This window comes from Saccoglossus kowalevskii, chromosome 6 (genome assembly GCF_978046115.1).
Source record: "Saccoglossus kowalevskii chromosome 6, keSacKowa6.1, whole genome shotgun sequence".
Classification (NCBI taxonomy): domain Eukaryota; kingdom Metazoa; phylum Hemichordata; class Enteropneusta; family Harrimaniidae; genus Saccoglossus; species Saccoglossus kowalevskii.
In genome coordinates, this window is record NC_140646.1 from 20714574 (window position 1) to 20740152 (window position 25579).

General features: G+C 34.7%; 1 protein-coding gene across 1 annotated transcript in view; it reads left to right on the plus strand.

Moving 5' to 3' along the window:
- Positions 1-15: 15 nt before the first annotated feature.
- The window catches only part of LOC100372654 (VPS9 domain-containing protein 1-like), a 29936-nt gene continuing 4372 nt past the window's right edge, over positions 16-25579 (plus strand). Inside the window, exons 1-11 of the mRNA XM_006812343.3 lie at positions 16-204; positions 10838-10910; positions 11689-11781; positions 11967-12155; positions 12848-13181; positions 13662-13779; positions 15298-15360; positions 18627-18770; positions 20016-21132; positions 23016-23145; positions 23989-24206. Coding sequence (XP_006812406.1) covers positions 112-204; positions 10838-10910; positions 11689-11781; positions 11967-12155; positions 12848-13181; positions 13662-13779; positions 15298-15360; positions 18627-18770; positions 20016-21132; positions 23016-23145; positions 23989-24206 — 2572 coding nt within the window. The 5' untranslated portion in view covers positions 16-111. The remainder of the gene's footprint in view (positions 205-10837; positions 10911-11688; positions 11782-11966; positions 12156-12847; positions 13182-13661; positions 13780-15297; positions 15361-18626; positions 18771-20015; positions 21133-23015; positions 23146-23988; positions 24207-25579) is intronic.

Consider the following 25579-nt stretch of genomic DNA (forward strand, 5'->3'; position numbering starts at 1 on the left):
CCAATCAACACATTTGCAAAATGGCGGCCTCCGTAATACCCTGGTAGTCGTTATGGATTGAATCTATTGCCACGTTAAAATTATTGCCTGTAGTAGTATTTAATAACAAAAATGGATTCTAGACGTCCGCCCGACACTCATTTACAGTATGTGATGAAAGAAGTTGGACGGGCTTTGATGTTAGACTCGCAAAACAAAAATAAGGTTGGTGACCCATTGACATTACGGATTACGTAAATACTAATACTAGTGTCTGAGGTAAATACTAATGCAAGTAAATGAATCAGCTATTCGAATAAAGCATTGGATTCTGGGCAGGCAACAACAACCGTTGTTGCTACAGGAGTTAAAAACTATACACTCCACTGCATTCTATAAGAAAAAATACTAAAAAAAAATAAGTTACTCGTACCCGAGTTTTATTTGATTGACTTTACAAGAGACTTCGTGATGGTCGTCTTTCGCGGTCAGAAATATTTACGAAAATTGTTGTTCACTATTTTATACACTGGCTTGGCAATTGCCATCACCGGCAGAGCTCCAGAAGGAGTACCTGCACTTTATGCAAATTTTTTAAAATTATGCTAATTTATTCATGACGTAGCAGTTTCTGTGCTCATGAATATTCATTAATTTGTGGGTCAATACATTTTAAAAGGGGCGATATATTATTTTTGGGGGAAGAGTTAGAAAGGGGGATTAGCAATCCTTAGGGGGTCAATACAAAAGAAGGGACCCATTTGGAGAGCAGCCATGCTCCTCGTGTCTGTTGTTGCACGTGACCTACAGCTGTCAACTGTGTTCGTTCTTCGACGACTTCGACTGGCTTCCATGTGGGGTAGTAATCTTGTGTTCTGTTTTCCTGACTTGAGTTTTTGAATTCGCTGTTTATGTTTTTAACGTCTTTCGTGTCTTTTATAGGAGTGTCCAATCCGTGATTCGAACTTGCGATCTTTGAGTTCCCAGCGCACTGTCTTGTCCACTGTACCACGAGTGTCTTCACACGGGAGTTAGGATTTAAGTCCTATTCTTAGGAGCACTGTCTTCACTAGCATTCAAAAATCTAACTAAACATACTGAATTCGAACCAGCGATCGCTCACATTGCTGACATAGTACAAATCAACTGAGCTATGTGGGTAGTCATGCAAATTAAATAATTTGTTGTCATATTTAGCTTTATTGCCAAATGGTGTTTGCGAGAAAAAGATGGGCAGGCAAGGAATTGAACCCAGATCCTCCTGATCACTATGTAGAGACCTGACCCACAAGACCACAATGGATTGACAGCATATGTTTGCATTTGATAAGACTATATAGTGTGTATATATATAGAAATACAACATATTTCTATTATTGAGTTACAATTGTCCAAAAAATTGCCAATTTTGTGTTTTTACTTGTGTAAACTATATGCATGCCATAACCCGTTAGTGTACATCTTGCCAATTGGGTGTTTGCCATTTGCGTTGCCCATACCTGACCCGACCCTAACCCTAATGTCAAGACACGTTCCTGTTAATAATTCCGTTGCCCATACCTGACCCGACCCTAACCCTAATGCCAAGACACGTTCCTGTTTATAATTGCTCAATAATGATACTCTGTTGTGCACTGTCTGCGGGTAAGTTGCATTGATGTCAACTGATTAAACAAGTCGCGTTTAAGTAATTTCCACTATTAACAAGTGGTTAAATTGTGACAATAAATGTGTGGACAAATATTTGAGATTAATTTTGGTGTAGACAACTCTCGTTTAATTATTTTACACCATTACAAGTTGTTAAATTGAGAGAATAAATGTCTCAACAAATATTAAATACTTAGTTTGATGTAAACAACTCACGTTTGATTAATTCCCACAATTACAAGTTGTTAAATTGAGAGAATAAATGTGCGGACAAATATTTTAGACTTATTTTGGTGTAGACAACTCTCGTTTAATTATTTTACACCATTACAAGTTGTTAAATTGAGAGAATAAATGTATGGACAAATATTTTAGACTTATTTTGGTGTAGACAGCTCTCGTTTAATTATTTTACACCATTACAAGTTGTTAAATTGAGAGAATAAATGTATGGACAAATATTTTAGACTTATTTTGGTGTAGACAGCTCTCGTTTAATTATTTTACACCATTACAAGTTGTTAAATTGAGAGAATAAATGTATGGACAAATATTTTAGACTTATTTTGGTGTAGACAGCTCTCGTTTAATTATTTTACACCATTACAAGTTGTTAAATTGAGAGAATAAATGTGCGGACAAATATTTTAGACTTATTTTGGTGTAGACAACTCTCGTTTAATTATTTTACACCATTACAAGTTGTTAAATTGAGAGAATAAATGTATGGACAAATATTTTAGACTTATTTTGGTGTAGACAGCTCTCGTTTGATTAATTCCCACAATTACAAGTTGTTAAATTGAGAGAATAAATGTGCGGACAAATATTTTAGACTTATTTTGGTGTAGACAGCTCTCGTTTAATTATTTTACACCATTACAAGTTGTTAAATTGAGAGAATAAATGTGCCGACAAATATTTTAGACTTATTTTGGTGTAGACAGCTCTCGTTTAATTATTTTACACCATTACAAGTTGTTAAATTGAGAGAATAAATGTATGGACAAATATTTTAGACTTATTTTGGTGTAGACAGCTCTCGTTTAATTATTTTACACCATTACAAGTTGTTAAATTGAGAGAATAAATGTGCGGACAAATATTTTAGACTTATTTTGGTGTAGACAACTCTCGTTTAATTATTTTACACCATTACAAGTTGTTAAATTGAGAGAATAAATGTATGGACAAATATTTTAGACTTATTTTGGTGTAGACAGCTCTCGTTTGATTAATTCCCACAATTACAAGTTGTTAAATTGAGAGAATAAATGTGCGGACAAATATTTTAGACTTATTTTGGTGTAGACAGCTCTCGTTTAATTATTTTACACCATTACAAGTTGTTAAATTGAGAGAATAAATGTGCCGACAAATATTTTAGACTTATTTTGGTGTAGACAGCTCTCGTTTAATTATTTTACACCATTACAAGTTGTTAAATTGAGAGAATAAATGTATGGACAAATATTTTAGACTTATTTTGGTGTAGACAGCTCTCGTTTAATTATTTTACACCATTACAAGTTGTTAAATTGAGAGAATAAATGTATGGACAAATATTTTAGACTTATTTTGGTGTAGACAGCTCTCGTTTAATTATTTTACACCATTACAAGTTGTTAAATTGAGAGAATAAATGTGCGGACAAATATTTTAGACTTATTTTGGTGTAGACAGCTCTCGTTTAATTATTTTACACCATTACAAGTTGTTAAATTGAGAGAATAAATGTGCGGACAAATATTTTAGACTTATTTTGGTGTAGACAGCTCTCGTTTAATTATTTTACACCATTACAAGTTGTTAAATTGAGAGAATAAATGTATGGACAAATATTTTAGACTTATTTTGGTGTAGACAGCTCTCGTTTAATTATTTTACACCATTACAAGTTGTTAAATTGAGAGAATAAATGTATGGACAAATATTTTAGACTTATTTTGGTGTAGACAGCTCTCGTTTAATTATTTTACACCATTACAAGTTGTTAAATTGAGAGAATAAATGTGTGGACAAATATTTTAGACTTATTTTGGTGTAGACAACTCTCGTTTAATTATTTTACACCATTACAAGTTGTTAAATTGAGAGAATAAATGTATGGACAAATATTTTAGACTTATTTTTGTGTAGACATCTCTCGTTTAATTATTTTACACCATTCCAAGTTGTTAAATTGAGAGAATAAATGTATGGACAAATATTTTAGACTTATTTTGGTGTAGACAGCTCTCGTTTAATTATTTTACACCATTACAAGTTGTTAAATTGAGAGAATAAATGTATGGACAAATATTTTAGACTTATTTTGGTGTAGACAGCTCTCGTTTGATTAATTCCCACAATTACAAGTTGTTAAATTGAGAGAATAAATGTGCGGACAAATATTTTAGACTTATTTTGGTGTAGACAGCTCTCGTTTAATTATTTTACACCATTACAAGTTGTTAAATTGAGAGAATAAATGTGCCGACAAATATTTTAGACTTATTTTGGTGTAGACAGCTCTCGTTTAATTATTTTACACCATTACAAGTTGTTAAATTGAGAGAATAAATGGATGGACAAATATTTTAGACTTAGTTTGGTGTAGACAGCTCTCGTTTAATTATTTTACACCATTACAAGTTGTTAAATTGAGAGAATAAATGTGCGGACAAATATTTTAGACTTATTTTGGTGTAGACAACTCTCGTTTAATTATTTTACACCATTACAAGTTGTTAAATTGAGAGAATAAATGTATGGACAAATATTTTAGACTTATTTTGGTGTAGACAGCTCTCGTTTGATTAATTCCCACAATTACAAGTTGTTAAATTGAGAGAATAAATGTGCGGACAAATATTTTAGACTTATTTTGGTGTAGACAGCTCTCGTTTAATTATTTTACACCATTACAAGTTGTTAAATTGAGAGAATAAATGTGCCGACAAATATTTTAGACTTATTTTGGTGTAGACAGCTCTCGTTTAATTATTTTACACCATTACAAGTTGTTAAATTGAGAGAATAAATGTATGGACAAATATTTTAGACTTATTTTGGTGTAGACAGCTCTCGTTTAAATATTTTACACCATTACAAGTTGTTAAATTGAGAGAATAAATGTATGGACAAATATTTTAGACTTATTTTGGTGTAGACAGCTCTCGTTTAATTATTTTACACCATTACAAGTTGTTAAATTGAGAGAATAAATGTGCGGACAAATATTTTAGACTTATTTTGGTGTAGACAGCTCTCGTTTAATTATTTTACACCATTACAAGTTGTTAAATTGAGAGAATAAATGTGCCGACAAATATTTTAGACTTATTTTGGTGTAGACAGCTCTCGTTTAATTATTTTACACCATTACAAGTTGTTAAATTGAGAGAATAAATGTATGGACAAATATTTTAGACTTATTTTGGTGTAGACAGCTCTCGTTTAATTATTTTACACCATTACAAGTTGTTAAATTGAGAGAATAAATGTATGGACAAATATTTTAGACTTATTTTGGTGTAGACAGCTCTCGTTTAATTATTTTACACCATTACAAGTTGTTAAATTGAGAGAATAAATGTGCGGACAAATATTTTAGACTTATTTTGGTGTAGACAACTCTCATTTGGTTAATTCCAACAATTACAAGTTCTTAAATTGACAGAATGAATGTATGGACAAATATTGACCATTATATTTGTGAGTAAATACCTGTTGTTTAATTAATTTCCACCTCTACAAGGTTGAGAGAATAAATGTGTCGACAAATATTTGATACTTATTTAGGTGTAAGAACTGTGAAATTGTGAAACTTTCTAACAAAATGTTAACTGCTGGCTTCGAACCCTCAATCAACAATTCCGCAGACACGGTATAAATTCAACAACACCACAGAAGATATTCGTCTGTTGCCTGAATTGTTTTCGTAATATAGGGAACGCCATCGACACTTTAACAAAACTTACATTGACTTGGGTCTTGTTAGTCCCTGTTCGGACGCAGTCTGAAAACGGGGACTTATGTTTTGCCCTGTGTGCGTCCGTCCGTGCGTCTGTGCGTCCGTGATCACCTGTATCTCTAACATGCATGGACCGATTAAGTTCAAACTTCACTCATACATCACACATTATATGGGACATATGCACATGCATTTTTTTCATGATCCGATTAACGATAGCCGAATAGCGGCCATTTTAAGGCCGAAAATGCATCAAAATCGCACATTTTCACCATTCCGGACCCGGATCTCAGTTATGCATGGACGGATTTTGTTCAAATTTGGTACATACATTAACTATAATAGGACCTTGATGCACGTCATTTTTTTTTTGGATCGGGTTCGAAATGGCCGACTGGCGGCCATTTTGTTTTAAAGAATTCAGTTCTGGATCCGTATCTGAGACATGCTTGGATTGATCGAGTTCAAACTTCACACACACAAGGTACATCATGTCACAAATATGTATGTGCATTTGTTTCATGATCTCATTAACGATAGCCAAATGGCGGCCACTTTAAGGCCGAAAATGCATTGAAATCGCACATTTTCACAATTCCGGACCCGGATCTCAGTTATGCATGGACGGATTTCATTCAAATTTGGTACATACATTAAACATAATAGGACCTTGATGCACGTCATTTTTTTTTACGGATCAAGTTCGAAATAGCCGACTGGCGGCCATTTTGTTTTAAAGAATTCAGTTCTGGATCCGTATCTGAGACATGTCTGGATTGATCAAGTTCAAACTTCACACACACAAGGTATATCATGTCACAAATATGTATGTGCATTTGTTTCATGATCTCATTAACGATAGCCAAATGGGGGCCACTTTAAGGCCGAAAATGCATTGAAATCGCACATTTTCACCATTCCGGACCCGTATCTCAGTTATGCATGGATGGATTTTGTTCAAATTTGGTACATACATTAAACATAATAGGACCTTGATGCACGTCTTTTTTTTTTCCGGATCAAGTTCGAAATGGTCGGCTGGCGGCCATTTTGTTAAAGAATTCAGTTCTGGATCCGTATCCAAGACATGTCTGGATTGATCAAGTTCAAACTTCACACACACATGGTACATCATGTCACAAATAGATATGTGCATTTGTTTCATGATCTGCTTAACAATAGCGGAATGATGGCCATTTTAAGGCCGAAAATGCATCAAAATCACGTATTTTCACAATTCCAGAACCGGATCTCAGTCATGCATGGATGGATTTTGTTCAGATTTAGCACAATGTGTTGTACATATGCAGGTGCATTTCGGTCATGATCTGCTTTGAATGTATATGTCACTCAAATATGAACGGAACGGGGACGTGTCATTGACAATGACTTGTTTATCTCTTGTCACAATCTGGAAACTGTTGAACAAATTGCGCGTCGTCCAGTTTAAGACGTTAGTTATTTTATTATTTATTCATTCAGTTTTGTATGGTGGAGTTTTGTGAGGTTTATTATTTTTTTGCGACGTTCTTTGTTTACTTGTTTACCGTTTGAGAGATTTCAGTTTATTTGATTTACGTTTTTACGGTAGCTCTGAGCGGGACTCGAACCCACTGTCTTTTCAAGCTAATTTTGTTTTATTTTGATGGCACGCTTGTGTACCACGCCACGACGTTGGTCGTTAAGTGGTGTTCATTTTTCTAACTACTCCAGTGTTTCGATGAGTTGAACGGAAAAGCCAAAACGATTGCTGGTTTCTGATTGCTTCGGTTCTGGTGAGTGTGTATCTAGTGTGATTCGAACCCATGTTGTTTGTATTGGGCGTTTTTTTATTTCCCATGTTAGCTACGTCGTAATATGCAACCACTTCCTCGTTTTATTGTGATTTTGAGTGTTTAATGATGTCTTCCTCACCCGTCACGCCATGACCCAGTTTCAACCACACGGCCATTTTGCAACACAGTTCGTGACCCTCGGCGTCACCCGACTGACTATATGAGCGTTCTGTTCAACTGTTAAGCTAGGATTTATTACCGTTATTATCATTATATTGTCACGTGATTTGTTTTACTTTATGTGTAATGTCTTAAGTATCTTTATTGTAATTTGTATATACCAATTCGTATATACCGAGGAAACGACCCCGATTGAAGGTCATGTATTTTATGATGTCACCAATTCGTGTGTAGGTACTGCTTCTAGATCTGTGCCATGATTACACTTGAACTTGAAGTTTTGATAATTTTGATGGCTATACATATTTTACTGCATATATGTACACTCGAAAAAAATGTCCAAAAAATTTAGTATATAGTCTTGACAAAAAGGCGTTATTTTTCCTTGTCTTAACAATGCTTTTTTTTCAATCTGTGTATTTTCATGTGGAAATCCTAATGAGATTTAACCTTCAGTTCACAACTGACAGTTTTGCAATATTAGGGGTTGTCAGCTTGTCCATGGAGGCTTCGAAAAATTTATAAATATTGTATTCACTGACATTTATTTTGTATTTACATTTGCCATGAGTTCCACAGTACTTGTATACTTAGTTCTCCAGCATAAATATCTGATTGTTCAGAAGCATGAGATTGTAATGTAAATTTCATTCATTAATTTTGTACAATGACTGTATCTCGGGACCCTTCAGAGTACCATGTTGACTATGTCCCGGCCCACTTATTTACTTACTGTCAGTGTCTGACTGGTATATACAAAATGTGACCAAGTAAATTTCAGAATAGTAAAAAAAAAGTAACCTAAAAATGAGTTGGCCGTACCAAGAGAGCCGCAAAACAATGTTGTTATGTTTCTAGACAAACAACGAAGTCGAAACAAAAGAAACAGTCTGATCCAAACAACCTGCGTCCTTGAAAATCGAGTCTTATCGTCCTTGCGTTTTAGAGCGAAAATACGCAGATGCCAAAAATGACTGATTTTTGCCAAATCTCCTATGATTTTTTGATAATATCATTAGTTTAGTCCAGTGGTTAGATAGGTTATTTACTAGAAACACTCAGGGAACCAACATTGATGATGTAAATCACTCCGGCATTGAAAAATCGGCAATAATAGCCAAGAGGGTGAGGGACTGAATTTCAAAAACATATTTTATATATAGGGTATATAACCATGTCCTGACTCAGGCAGTCTAAGCTTTGTGTGCGGGGGTTCTAGCTGAGTGGTCGTTTTAGTACTACAGGTTGTTTTATTCTACGCAAAGTAGTTTATTCTCTATATATTGAGTGAAACTTGAAGTGTATCATATGGTATTAATCAATATATTTTTATTTAGCAATCATTGAAAGGGATGGACCATTTCAATTTGAAAGGGGGCAGGTTGAGGATTAATAATTGTGGTATGAAAGGTTACACCTTATGAGAAAATTGGTTTGAACATATTTTCTTTAAAATTCTTTTTAATAATTAACAAGTTTTAAATTCAGGGATAATTATCCATTGTCTTGTACCTTCCTAAAAAGTCCACATTTTGAGCATTCACACCAGAACCAACCATGTTCAAGGCTTGCTAAGTAAAAGAGGTAAAAATCTATTTTTTAACCAGATTGGCATGCGCTTACATATGGGGGTTATGTTCAACATTTCCACAAAATCAGTACTGTACATATAAAAATTTATAAACATGTAAAATAAATAAAACAGATGTACCAGTATTAGGTTTGTATTTCATTCAAAGATTTCATTTTGTGTCGTTTTAATGCATTTTTTTTACAGAAACTAGTTGTAAAAGAAGAACTACCGGTAATTGAAAACATGCAAACTGTGATTCTGGCTCTGTATTTTTGTAAGCAGTGTCATAATGGGGTTTACTTGCCCAGATAAGCAAGACACTATTACTCACTATTTTTAACATGCAGATATACCGGTATTTGTGAAATATCAGAAATAGTCAGCACTCTCAGCTTGGCATATTGCTATTATTACACATTATTGTCACATTAGATTGTTGTGTCTGAAGAGAAATCCTGTTAAACCTTATTATACATCTGTCACTGTAATGCCATAAGTTACAGCGTGCTATAATTTCGCATTATTTCACAGGGTATTTTAATTCTACCATATTAGGAAATGCGAATTCCAAATATGGAATGATTATGCGCTTAATAATAAAAATAAACATGGCTGCCACCAGGGTTTGATCAGACTCCACACAAAGAAGTTTGTTGATTCTGTTCTGAAGTTTTTGTATTTCGGCATTCCCATGATGTATCCTTGTAAGGAAAAGATGTATAATATTAAGGTTATTAAGAGGATACCTCAAAGTATGCACTGCTGTACTGCCTTTGTGCATACTTTGAGGTATCCTCGTAATAACCTCATATTATCCACTGTTGTTGAATATGCTGCAAGTATATGAAAGTAACTGAACCTAGTATAACAGCAATCAGATTAAAATAAGATGTATTGTACAGGGAATGTGTTAACCCCATATTTTATTTTTTTAAGTGGGACTCGTCTTGCCGAGACACTAGGGCAAACCCTGATTGTAGAAGCGTTTTGTGACACCTACGCTTTTGCTGGTCAATCTATCACTTATATCTGCCTACTGTAAAATAATTTATTTTAGGTGGAATTAATTTGGGTTGAAAAACATTTTTTGGCGATTTCTATGGGATTTTTTGTTACTGATTTTTATGAGTTGAATGTAATATACATGTATGGGTAAAAAAAGTATATTTGCTGGTTTTTATTTTCACCAAATCATTCCTTCAGCGAAAATAAAGTATTTTACAGTAATAGGGGATCTAGTTCAATGAAATTACCTCTGAGTTAGTAAATTAGCATCAACCAATCAACCATTTTACTTCCACTGCATCGGCATCATATACCGGTATACACGTTTCAAGTTTATTGATTCATGACTAAATGGTACTTGTACCTGTAAATTTTATGACCAGTCATTCATGGGCTCGTTTCTCTTAGTTTTTCACTATTGATTGAATACATTATTAACATATCGTTGTCTATCGTCTCACAGAGATATCTTATATGTTAGTGCGATTTTCATGAATTAGAGCTGTTCACAGATGAGTTGAGGTCTTCCAAAGTAATTTTACATGTATAAGTTGATTTGCAATACTGCTGTCTCAATCTCATGAGTTGCTGGTATACTTGTTTTGTTGTTGGTGGTGCACATCAATCAAAAATATGGTATACTGATTTAGGCTATTTATAAATGATCATTAACGGTGATAGTAATTAGTTAAATTAGAAAAAAATTCTCTTTTTTTTTAGGAAGCCTATTGTCAGTATCTAGCTTGCATTAAAACAATTTCTCAGTCATTAAGTGAGGATGCCCAAAACAATGGTAAGTATAGAGGTCAGGTTTATTAAGTCAAAACATCTATGATCTTGGCCTTGAATAGTTTCCTCTGCATGCATATTTTGGTTCTCTTGAGTAATTGATAATAATTATGTCACCATCATAAAAATCCTGAGTTTCGTATCCTACTGCATTTCATATCTTCTCAAACAGTTTGATTTTTGTTATGTGTGAAATAATGAAGTACAAATGTAATGCAGTAATGGGAAACATGTGTTTTATTGTATGTGACAGGCTTCAATAGTTGACTTGACATTTAAGGAATTATGGAGTATAGGAAAATAAAGATACATGTAGTTTGCTAACTTTAAAAAAAATACTCAGAAATCCATGAAATCGAGCAAGAGGGGTAGGGTTACTGTAATGTTAAGAAATTTGAAATAAAAATATATAGTCACTTAATTTTTCCACAAAACAACCTTAAAAAATTACCGTATCTGAAAATGTTGTTTGGTGACCTATGAGGGCTACATATGACTGTCACAAAAAAATGGGAAATTTTTAATGTTAGTATACCGGTAAGTTGTCCAAGGAATAATGTGTTTGCATGGAATTCTATGGAAAATTTTCCAAAATGGCCACTTTTTAGATTATTTTGCATGTTTTCTTGAAAACACTTCCTTCTTTCTCCCTAAAAAATTCATTACACAACAGTTTTTGACTGATTTACAATGATCAATTTCGATGTTAGCAAACTGCCTTAAAAAACCCTTGCATTTACAGTATGTTGCAAATAACTGAGTTGGGGATTTTTTTTTTACAGATTGTGAGAATCTCAGCAGTGCAAGCACTCAGAGAATGTTTAAGTTGGCAGAACAGTGTATCGAAAGAGTGAAATCAGTGGCAGATAAAATAGGTATTGTTCTTTATTTTTTATTCAAGTCCTGGCAGTAATCAAAATTTAGCTTTAAAAAGTCTTGATTTATATAAATGAAAAAACTCAGTATTTACTGCATTGTGCTCATGGCTAGGTATTATCCAAAATGTTCTTATTAGTCTTAGTATTGTTTAAATTTTGTGATTCTATTTATTTTTGTATAGTGGATGGATCATCAAATGGTCAAGACCAGACACCAAACGAGGAAGATAGATCACCTCCATTAAACTGTGGTGAAACAAATCCTCCACCTTATACACCACTACCTTCATTATCATCATCAGCAGCCGCAGCCGCAGCATCATCCCAGTCTTCCAGAGATCAGCAGTCAACTTATCCTTTACATCCATCAGGCAAGTGTGAAACCGTCCTTCTTGCAGAACCCCAACTCTGTAACTCCAAACTTTGGTTTGAACACAGCTATTCTTGCCATGTGCTTTGAGTATTGAGTATGGTACATATGAATACTGTCTCCATTTATGAATACAATTTCAAAATTGAACATAATTTGTTAAATCAGCTGGTTGCTGTGCTGATTTAGAATACTATTACACATCAGGCATTTAGCCAACCACCTGTCTGACTGTTATTTTAGACAGGCAGTCCACATTTTAGACAGATTAAAAATTTCATTAGACAGACAAAATCTTCACAAACCTGTCCAATTTTCATTGAAAATTACCTATAAATTACAAAATAACCATAAATAATCACGAAAACAGTCTAAGTGTATGGATACAGACCAGCAACTGCTATTTTTTATTTCAATAAAGTTTTTAGACAGGTACTTTCAATGTCCTGGCGATAACCCTGGCACACATAAATCAAAAAATTGCACTGGCTGTGTAATGGATTAATAAAATATGACATTTTGACTGTAGACACACCCCTGTCATTTACATAAGTATGCCACTAATGGAACAAATGTAATAATATGTTTATTATATGAATAGTAGTCAGAAGTTGTATTGCTCCAAGTATTTGCTGTTAAATTGTTTTCTGTGTTGTGATTTGTAATTCCACTATTTTGTTTTACACTTCTTAGGGTCATCAGTACCTCCTTCTCAGCCACAAGAACTCAAAGGTGTTGACCAAGACTCCCCGCCTGATTATCAAGAGACAAATACACTTGATTTAATTTCAATGCTTCCCAATGTTCCGGGTTCAGAGACAGTCACTCAAAGCTTGCCATTTATGCCAATGAATGTTGACCAACATAGTGAGGCACCATCAATAAATGCAGCACAGGGCCAATCACTGAGTTCCTCAATTGGTGGTATCAGTGGAAATGTTATGTTGTCATATCACACTTCTTTACAAGCTCAGCAGAATGCAAATAGAAGATCAACTGACCCTGTGGTTGTTCCTTTGAGAGAAAGGTAATAATTATTTAATTTAAGTTAACATTTAGAAATACCAGTCAAGATGTGATTTTGTAGTTCACTGCAGGGCTCTCCCCAGGATAATAACATTCCAACTTATTTGCTTAACAATTGAGTATATCATTCACCTTCAATTGAATTCATTGTATATGATTATTGATTATCCCAAATTATAGAGTAATGTTGGGCCCCTATAATGATTTCTGATTGCACAAAATCGAAAGCACCACTCACATTTTCATGATAAAACCTCATTGGCTAAATAGAAAAGTGATTGCATTATGCAAATGATTATCATGGATATAAACCAATGTACACAATATCATGTTATTCTTATAATAAACTTGTATCTAATGTATTGGACATTTGTGTTATGTTATGTATGATACATATATTCTTTATTGCATAGAATTATGTTTCATGGAATGTAAAATGACATTCAATCAATCTCTCTTTTTCTTTCTCTCTCTCAACAAGGATGAAAACTATGAGTCCACTTGAGAAGGCCTACTTTGAAAATCATCAGTTGATTGCAGCATACAAAGCCAGGATGAATAGATTATACATAAAGTCATCACAAGATAAAACAACAGTGGTCAGTAAACAAATTCAATCCCTTCCCCATATCATACACATGTTAATATGTCTGTAAATGCAGGTCTGTGTCCAAACAAATTCAGTCCCTTCCCCATATCATACACATGTTAATATGTCTGCAAATGCAGGTCTGTGTCCAGACTTGTATCTAAGTTTGCTGCCACAATTGTTCGTATATTTTTTGGGTAAATATTGATGCACTTGTGGTAGTTCTTATCAAACTTGTAGGTACATATATTAAACTCAAATGCTCCTACACATAATGAAGTTGCCCGTAGAATCTATACACCAATATTAACAAAGTTGCAAAGCCAGACTTAATTGCGTTTGAATTAGACAACCAGACATACTCATGTTCAGTTCATTCTTACAACAAAATAAGATCAAGAACATTTCAGATAAATAAAAAGAAATTAAAAATCAGTTGTCTGTCACAGTTGTGAGAGACTGAACTACAACTAAAGTACAAACAATATTGTACATGTATAGGTGCCGTGGCCAAATATAATGTACACAATTTACTTAACCATAGCTTGGCAGCACTACTTCACTAGGCATTCATTGCAAGGCAGAAACGCTTTACCATTACTAGGCAGAACCACTTTACTATTACTAGGCAGAACCACTTTACCATTCTGGGCAGAACTACTTTATCATTGCAAGGAAAAAACTTTTTATCATTACTCGTCAGAACTACTTTACCATTACTAGGCAGAACCACTTTACCATTCTGGGCAGAAATGCTTTACCATTACTAGGCAGAACTACCTATCATTGCAAGGCAAAAACATTTTATCATTACTAGGCAGAACTACTTTACCATTACTAGGCAGAATGCTTTACCATTACTAGGCAGAACTACTTTATCATTGCTTGGCAGAAACACTTTGCGATTACTAGGCAGAACCATTTTACCATGCAGAACCATTTTATACCATTAGTACCGGTAGGTTTGACAGATTTACCATTTATTGAGCAGAACATCTTTATTTTCATTACGAGGTACAATTATTTTACCATTACCAGGCAAAACCAATTTACTAATACTAACAATGATCATTTTTACCACTGAGCTTGATCATTTACCAATAGCGTTCAATATAACTATCCAATATTTGTGACATATACATGAAATTAACTGTGGTACTTTAATGTGTGTAACCTATGTTACAATTTTAGCTGTGATCATTTGTTATTTTTATACATCTGTCACTGTAAAGCCATAAGTTACAGCGTGCCATAATTTTGCGGTATTGCACTGGGTATTTTCGTTCTAACATATTAGGAAATGTGAAATCCAAATATGGAGCGATTGTGTGTGTACGAGCGTCCTCTAATAATAAAAAACAATCATGGCAGCCCTCAGGGTTTGACTGGACTCCACACAAAGAAGTTTTGGTGATTCTGTTCTAAACTTTTTGTATTTCGGCATTCCCATGATGTATCCTTGGAAGGAAAAGATGTATAATAATTAACCACTTATTATCATGATGCATACTATACTTCATGTCTTCAGAATTTAACTCTACAGAGAAGATTGATGGAAAACATGGCTATTGCCAGAGCAAGACAGGAAGCTGTATCCTTTCAGTGTCTACCCATGCCATTTCCTGAAAACATTCTTAATTAAACATGTTATCTTTGTTTTTTCTGGTCTCAACCTCTCATTGCTCTCAGAAATTTTGCCAAATCATTAACAGGAATTAACACTATACAAGCCTTGTACTGGTGTCCACCGAGTCAACTCTATATACTAAAGTGGGAATATTCACCTGACAATATTTGGTTTATATGTTGACATGTATGTTTCTTATTCTCATAATGCGTCTGTTTATACACCTTTCCAAAAAATCAAGCTCTTTGGCAATGAAGTGCTTTCGTGGTGTCATTGGGGGACATGAATGCTGTTCAAACCAGTTAGCTGCCATGTGTATCCATGTACATGTAAGGGAAAGTTCTAAAATCCGATTTTCACCATTTTCGGATTTCACAAAATTGAAAGCACTGCTCACCTTTTCATGATACAACCGCATTGGCTGAATAGGAAGGCGACTTTATTATACAATGAGATTTAGTGTAGCTGTTCCCTCTTCATTGCTAATTGATGTTTATGGAAAAATGCCTGAAAAAACAACTATGAAACAGGTTTTGATGACTTTGTTTAATTTTTTGTCAGAAGTGTACCTCGAATTTAATACTTCACTGGTGAAAAATTTTAGGTTTGTTTTGTGAAATCCGGAAATGTACAGCAATACAAATGGCAGGTGACTGTGGTTCAAACCGCTGATATCATTTTGATCTGTAGTCGTCCATTGATAAAGATTATGTTTTTGAGAGATTTTATTATATTCTAGAGAAGAAACAACACACTTTAAAAGTGAGGTGTATTGGACCATGAACAATAAGTTAGAAAAGATTAAAATTATTTATTTTAAATGCTAAATTATTATGATTGTATTTTTCTTAAAAAAGAAATGTAAAGTTAAAGTGCCTGTGAAATGGTTGCTATTTTCACGCCTAAAATTATCCATTGATACATAAATATTAATTTTTATGTTTCTAAGCATGAATTATTTTTTTTAAGTGAAAAAATGTGTTTTAAACTCAGTCTACGGCAACTTTATTTTTGTGTATTTTAAAACGAGGCTCCTCATTAGCTTCTCATTTGCATACAGAAATTCCCCTTGTGACGTCAGAAAGGGAAGTCGCATGGCAGCTAGCATTGCCGATGCGTGTAAATAAGGCAAATTTCTTGTGCAGTTTTCTCGTCTTTGACTAAATTGTCACTTATGTACTTGTTTGTTGAGGAAGAATGGACCATAATGAACACATAGTATCAATTGTTGTTGCTTGGGGTTGAGTTAGATGCGAAATATGTTCGTTCTGGTGTAGCTGGTCACCGTAATCGTCACCGACACCGGCGCACGTTTGTACACTGTCTCTGGACAAAATAGAATTTGACGTCGGAATTATCTCGTTATTCAGCAGGTTACTAGGCACGTCACTACACTGTTTTATTTCATCGATCGTCTGAGTAAAACGTTCAAATTAAAAAAAAAAACATATTTTGACATTCTAAACATTAGACTGTCACACGCAATGTAATATTACCGTAATTGGTATAGTACAGGTGTGATGGTTCAAATATCAAAATGGCAACAGTAACAAAAAGACTTCCCTGGCGGTGATGATAAAATACGAACACGGAGCCAACAGATGAGGTTTCAACTGTTACTGGTATTATTATACTCTGCAAACATCAAGTACAATAACGCGGTAAAACTCCACTTCTCCAATAACTAGATACTTAAACTCCAATACAACTCAACGAGATCTTCGATCTGATCTCAGTGCTGAACAACTCCCCTATATATACACTGTACCCACACTGTCTATAAATAGACCATTACATCAGCATACATAATGAGTCTGGAACTTACTACAAATTTCTAGAATGTTCCATTACCTTCTATTGCTTTCTACAGTGTCCTATTATCTATTCAACCAACTTCTAAAAATTCCACCCAGACACAGTACGGTTCTAGAACATTCTCAGTCACACGGAAGTGGTAAACAAGTCGTATGCGACATAGACTATAGTGATCACTATAAAATAATTAAAAAAAAACGACAAATCATAGTTACTAAATAAATGACAGTCGCGTGGAAATAAATTGACATTTTGTTGAAATATGCGAACGTGTCGGGTCACGGCGAGGGCAAGTGCGTTAAATTCAGAGTGGATTCGAGTTAGCGTATTTCATGGCGTGATTGTCATAATTATAACATCGTATTAAAACTTTATTTGGTGGAAACACATTGACCAAGCCCGGATTCGTATTTCATAAATTATTACACAGATCAAGCTGCAAGCATGGAGGTAAAAAAAGAACAGAGGTGTGAATTTGACACTCAACACCAATCACCAAACAAATCAGAAACTTTTAGCCTTTGAAAATGAAAACAATTGAAAGCAGTGTGTAATTGCTGTGTAATTTCCTGCTTGTCCGGCGCTTCGTTTTCGTGTCACTGTCAATATTATTGCTACCTTTTACTTAACAGGGACTAAATGGTCTCTATAAAACGATAATCAGGATCGCAAAAAGTCAACTCATTTGAAACACTTGTCGGATGTCTCTCTCTCTCTCTTCTGAAATCCGCTTCCGGAATCTATTTCATTCAAAAGTGTTGCGCCAGGTTTGCGTTGTCGGAGTTACTCTTTAAACCTATTTTTTTTTTTCATGGACGAGAACAGTTTTTCCCCCCCCAAAAAGAATCTGAGGTTAAGTGATGTCGCACCTTCGGATCGATTAGAAACGTGTGAATACATACACTATGACTATACGTTTCACTGCAACTGCCCACAACACAACATCTAAAAACTCTCTCTCTCAAAAAAAAAAAATAGACAAAAAAAACAAACAAACGTCGACCGAAAAATATATATCGTTTAAAAGTATATTGAATGACCAGTGTTATTACGGCTCAGGGGTATGACTTCCTCTCACATTTTGTCATTTGGTGGCGCACTTTCGGCGAGAGTCGGAAATCCGGAAACAGTCGACCGTTTTAAGATAGGTGGTCGTGGCTACAACACGAGAAATATCCCAAAATTACTTGGATACGAGTAATCATTTTCAGCAAAAAAATCAATAACTGCCCATTTCAGTGGGATACAGATCTAAAGTGGGAAACGTGACGGTGGGCATTGCACAGGCACTTTAAATTGATAGTTGTGATCATTTCACAAGATTGAATTAAAGAAATTAAAAAATATTAATCACAGTATTTACAAGTTTGAGCTTTATCGGAAATCAGTAACTACCTTACATCAGTGTGTTTCAGTTACAAAAGAAAATTGCTGAAAGGCAAGCACGTCTTCAGGAGGAAGCCGCTCTCAAGTTTACATCTTCATTGACAGCCCCCACGCCTGAGGAAGTAGAGAGAAGACAAGTATATGCAAATGTTATGGAATTTGAGCATTCCAATGTAAGTATCAGCTATTAAAGTCTGTCTCTGTAGTTTTCATGGGGGCAGTGCTCATAACAACAACTGTCAGTATTGTACTTGTATGCTACGTGGTACTTACAACTCTGAAATTACTCTGCTGGCTATTTTTTGAATCAAATTTGACTCTTAATTCTTGAACATGTCCGTATAACGCTTTGTGTTAGGTTTTATTTATTACTGTGGAATACTTTATTTTCGCTGGAATTAATTTTCGCTGGATAGACTTTTTGGGCGTTCTTTATGGAATTTATTTCCACTGATTTTTGATGAGTTGAATGTGAAATATAGGAAAAAAATTTTATTTTCACGGAATCATCCCTTCAGCGAAAATAAATTCCAAGTGAAAATAAAGTATTCTACAGTATTTCTAACACAACGCCTGCTGACGTTTTTTTCTTCCATTCAGCAGGCTATATGTTAAAGTTAATCTTTCTTGTACATTATTTGAAATGTCAAAATCACTAAATTATTTACAGTGACTTATATTGTACAGTTTGTGTTTACTCTGTTGATGTATATTGCAGCCATAACACTTTCTTGGCCAGGTCTTGTTTATAATTTGTACATCCAAATTTTACTGGCATATTACTCAAACCACCAAGTGTTAATACTGCAATCGGAGGAACCTCATGTACATGTAGTGTTTGGAGGGGGGGGGGGGGGCAATTTAGCAACATTTTGTCTTCATCAATAAGTTAGTTCATTTTGTTTCCTGTCAAATTGACAAATCTTCAAGTTTATACAAATGTTTGAGATTTATTACAGCATTGGCAATATCGAGTAAATCAAAATAAATCTCTGCCTTCAGATAAACGTCAGATGATGTTTATGATTATTTACTTAGATAGGATTTTAATGAATGGCATCATTATATTAAATTATATATCTTTGAACGTAACAAGAAAATTTTGAAATGATCTCTAAAAGCGACTACTGTAGATTTCAATAACTTGATAGATACAAAGTTAGTCTGGGGTAATGCACAGACCTGATTAGTTTCTGGTTGCAATCTTGAAATCTTAATTACCCAATTTGTATATAAATTGCAATTTTAAGGATTTTCACTTGTTTTACATGCGATGAATGCAGTTTTTGCTTTATGATGTGCTTCTAATATAGTACATGTAAATTCAGTATTCCTTTTTTTTTTAACTTCATGCCCCCAATACCCTTAGCACACAGGAGTTCTTTCTATGCTTTCTCTTATCTATATTTGTTTTACAGGTCTGGTTGAATGAATGGAGAATAAAATTGAAATGTTCTCCAGGCAGTCCGAATCTCATTAATGAACTTGTCAACCAAATAGTGAGCTGCAAAGAACACCCCATCAGTCAACTACTTCAAAAATATCAGTACAATATTTACAAGAAGCTTTACACAATTGTTCAACATAATATGCACGAGTTGGAAGCAGTGAAAATCCCATACCCGGGGATTGAACCCATTGATTTCTCAGTGACAGAAACTGAAGATAGTCCTGATCATATTGAGGAGATTCAGATAAAAGAGAGATTGATTCAGGAGACTCTGGATGAGATGAAATCACCGGAAGGTAGAGAGACTATTAGTAGTATGCATGTAGATATGGAGGGCATCATTGAGCAGTTGAAAATGGCGGAGATAGATAGAGATAACACTGGTGGGAGTCGTATTGTTTCACCTGATGAGACTGCAACTAAGGATGGGGATGGTGTTTTTCCTGGTGTCGATGAGAATCATGATCAGGATGAAGATCACAATGATAACCACGGCAATGGTGAGGATAATTCTTGCATGACAATGGAGGGAGTTATTAAATCACTGCATGGTGATTTAGAGGAGGCTGTGAGCAGTGGAAGCAAGATTATGAAGCAGTTATCAGAGCAAGATGATGTGGATGTGAAAGAGGATGTTGATGATGCTGTGTCATTAAATGATGTGAATAAGGATAGCAAATGTGAGGAAAAAAATCCTGGATCAAAGCAAAATGAAATAGTGACTATTGCTGATTCTAAGACTGCAGTTACAGACGGTGATTGTGTAGGAGGTTTAGTCAGTGAAAAAGATGAGAAAAGGACAGCAGGAATTTTGAAAGATGAACAAAGTTCAGAAATTGGAATAAAGGAAAATTCAATTGTTGACAAACCACAAGATGTAAAAGCCAGTCTTGAATCAAAGCCTGAGACTTCAAATATAACTTGTGTGGAACGGAAAAAGTCAAGTGATTCCGCTTCAAGTAGCGATGAACTCACTGATGACTTCTCAGATGAATTGGATGTTGAGGGGAAAATTCATAAAATGCATAGTGCTGCTTTGAAAAGGCATTTGAAAGATGTTACTAAAGATGTCCATAAGTATCTGGGTAAGTTTATAATGTGCTTGTCTTTGTTTTATCGTACTTTTAACGTTTATATGATGGACGATGTCGACAAACACACAGTGCCATGGCTCAAGAGCCTTTTATGTAAATTTGGTGTTTCAACATCGAATTCTACACAGTGGCTGGTATTGGGTCTAATGTGATGAATTCGGAACATTGCCTCCGATAAAGTGCATGCTCGGCTAAGCGCCCATTCCCTTCAAAATGATTTTAATTTGACTGTCTAATCATAAAACGAATACTGGTACCGGTAATTGCTTTTGTATGATACAGCGTGGATATCAACCACCGTGAATATGTTGTGAATGCTTAGACCATGGTAACCGTGCGTAAACTACACTTCAAAAATGACCTGTTAATAAAAGTAAAATGCAGCAAATACTTCATGCCATATTCAGTTTACCGGTACCTATCAAAAATTGCTAGTTACCACTTTTTGAAAAAAATCATGCCGTTTATTCGCTGAAATCTATTCCAACAGATCGTGTTTTGACATTGACAGTTCACTTCTGCACTGCGTTACCAGAAAGTCTTGGAGAATTTCCAATAATTACAGCATTCTGATTGGTTAATAACATACATGACCCATTAGGTAAAATCGTGCAAGAATATGTCATTTGTATATATTATGGTGGTACGTAATTAATATTGTAATAAAATGTGCATATTTTTTGTGCCCATTTCTGTTTCTTCATTCAATGACAACTTGATTAATTTCGTAATTTTATTTCCCTCAAAGACGTAATATCTCCCCCAATCTGTGGCATAGAAAAGTCAATTAAAATTGTCATGTGCACTCTTTTCCGAGGGGATGCTCGGGTATGCGACCACCCCTAAATAATTATGATTGACTGGGTGCTAATGTGGTCGAGTACTGTATGTGTCTTGCGTGATCAAGTGTCTTTCAAAGTGATCGGCACGAGAATAGGCACTGATCCACTGATCACATTTCCCAGGGTGTGTTTTTGGTTTCGTGGAAAAAAACCACTATTTGTGTAATCCTTAAGATGAATTCGAGAATCGCTCTTGCATTTACCATAAGGTGGTGACCCCTGCGTTGACTGGCCTTGATCAAGTACCATGCTAATCTCTCTGTGATGTAAATCAAATCTGCAACTCACATCACAGAGCAGGTTTCTGCGACGACGCTTGACCGTGGCTCACACCCCTTCTGCTCTCAGCCAAGACTTGGTTCTAGTGTTGTTTCTTAGCATTAATGGAGATTACTGTCAAACATATGATTATAATTTGCTCATTCACTTTTTACCTTGACTGTATCATCAAAGATGAAAGGGAAAGGTATATTAAAGGAAAATATCTGTCATTGTTGCTGTTGTCGCTGACAGACTATGAATAATATTTCCTCTGTAAAGTAATTTTTTGGCCCTAATATGTGCCATGAATTATACCCCTCACATGTATACAACTACAAATTGTTGTCCTGTTCAGACAACTAGACATTATGTCCTTAAAATAATTAAACAAATTTGGCACCAATGTTTTTGTAAGATATTTACACCAACCAAGACCATTTGGTAGACTGCTTTTCCACTGCTGTTTCAATCCTAAAACTTGTTTATATTCAAAATTAATTATGACAATGCATATTCATATTCAAACTATGATAAACGAAATAATATTATATAACAAAGGGCGAGGTCACCAGAGTTAAACTATGTTTGATTATTGATTGAATATTAAGTGTTGTGTAAATTTAAATTCGTGAACAATTTTTAATGTGTCCATTTATGGAATGGAATATACATTGGGGAATCAAATCGCTTGATAACTTTGCTTTATTTTGTTTCCAGTTCTTACATTTATTACAGTATTAGCTATAAATTGAAATATATCTCTGCTTTCAGATAAACTTCAGACAATGTTTATGATTATTTACGAAGATCTTAACACTCCAGTGGGTAAAGACCAGTGTATAGCATCTGTTGAGAAACCCTTCTTTCAGCCAGTCTGGCCATATTTACTCACACTTTTCAGGTAAAGCTGGTTTATGAGTTTAGATGCTTTCAATTGCCTTCCTCCAGGTTACTGCTTAAATTATCACATTTGTCATGTGCTGTGCTGTGATTTATGGAGATTTAACTTACAGGATGGAATACAGAGAAACTGCGTTATATATAGTTGTGCAATCTGACGATGCTTAGTGTTTTCGTCCAGCAGCAGCAACCTCTACAAATAGCCATTATGAATGCTATATAATTGCATCAACTACTGTAGAATACTTCATTTTCGCTTGGAATTTATTTTCGCCATTTTTCGCTGAAAGGGTGATTCCGTGAAAATAAAATCCAGCGAATATACATTTTCCCTATATTTCACATTAAACTCGTCAAAAATCAGTGAAAATAAATTCCATACAAAACGCCTAAAAAGTCTTTTCAGCGAAAATATATTGCAGCGAAAATATAGTATTCCACAGTATTAGGTTCGGCTCAAAGCACTTATACAACCTCTAGCGTTATATAACATCTAATTGTCATGGACTTACTTTTTTTCTCCTGTGAGCTCCCTGAGGAATCACATTTTTGAAAAATTACTATTGATGCAATAATATCTAGAGAAAATTGTCTGCCACTGAGGTGTATGTACATTTTGTAGCCCTCTAAGTAACCTACTAGTTGTATTAGTGAGCCAGCCTGTAGAGGGATACGCACATAAGATTTTTTTTTTAATACCCTGCAGCAGACTTATGACAGTTGGGGAGGAAGGTATAAATGATTACGTGTTTGTATAAGTGTTTTTCAATATTAAAAATATTTAACGAAGTATGTTTTATATGTACTGTATACATATTAAACTGTCCCAATGTCTTTCACACAGGCTAGTCAATTTTGATAAAGAACAACTTGCTGCTGCCACTATGACAAGGTATATAAACGCTTCTCCAAGGCATGTCGGTGTACGAAAAAAACTGTGTCTATTAGATTCTACTGAACTTGTACTCTTAGATGATAGCTTCTATCCTTACAAATCAGCTGTATCAGAGATTAAAAAGATTTTAAGTTACCAGTCGCCATTGGATAAACTTGAATGTATAGGTAAATACATTAGTTTTATGGTATTTGTGCTCAGCTTGGCTTGTATGTATTTAGTTAGACAGTGGAGAGTATATGGTATTTGTGCTCAGCTTGGCTTGTATGTAGTGAGTTAGACAGTGGAGAGTATATGGTATTTGTGCTCAGCTTGGCTTTTATGTATTGAGTTAGACAGTGGAGAGTATATGGTATTTGTGATTAGCTTGGCTTTTATGTATTGAGTTAGACAGTGGAGAGTATATGGTACTTGTGCTCAGCTTGGCTTGTATGTAGTGAGTTAGACAGTGGAGAGTATATGGTATTTGTGCTCAGCTTGGCTTTTATGTATTGAGTTAGACAGTGGAGAGTATATGGTATTTGTGATTAGCTTGGCTTGTATATATTGAGTTAGACAGTGGAGAGTATATGGTATTTGTGCTCAGCTTGGCTTGTATGTATTGAGTTAGACTATGGAGAGTATATGGTATTTGTGCTCAGCTTGGCTTGTATGTATTGAGTTAGACAGTGGAGAGTATATGGTATTTGTGCTCAGCTTGGCTTGTATGTATTGAGTTAGACAGTGGAGAGTATATGGTATTTGTGCTCAGCTTGGCTTGGCTTGTATATATTGAGTTAGACAGTGGAGAGTATATGGTATTTGTGCTCAGCTTGGCTTGTATGTATTGAGTTAGACTGTAGAGAGGATATGGTATTTGTGATTAGCTTGGCTTGTATGTATTTAGTTAGACAGTGGAGAGTATATGGTATTTGTGCTCAGCTTGGCTTGTATGTATTGAGTTAGACAGTGGAGAGTATATGGTATTTGTGCTCAGCTTGGCTTGTATGTATTTAGTTAGACAGTGGAGAGTATATTGTATATGTGCTCAGCTTGGCTTGTATGTATTGAGTTAGACTGTGGAGAGTATATGGTATTTGTGTTCAGCTTGGCTTGTATGTATCGAGTACAGTGGAGAGTATATGGTATTTGTGTTCAGCCTGTCTTGCACATTGTGTGTAACACATGGGTGAATATATAGCACTTGCATGGAGATTGTAATGGTTGTTTTCATGTACACTATCGTAATAAACTCTATAATATATAGTATAACACATCCGAAAACAGTATTCCATAAAAAGGCCATATTTGGATTTATTTGAAACATACAGCATGTATTTATTATTATTTATTTGTTTTTATGAGATTTTTATACACTTGCCACGAATATTTCTAACTGCTTTAGTTTAACGATTTTTGCGAAGCAGTGGAAATCATGAAATTTTGTATCAGTGAAAATTTTACAGAGATTCTATGACATTTTGTCTTTACAAATGCCATACAATTCTCAAATTGTGAAAATTTCTACTAGCGAAAATTATGCAATTGACAGTATGACTTA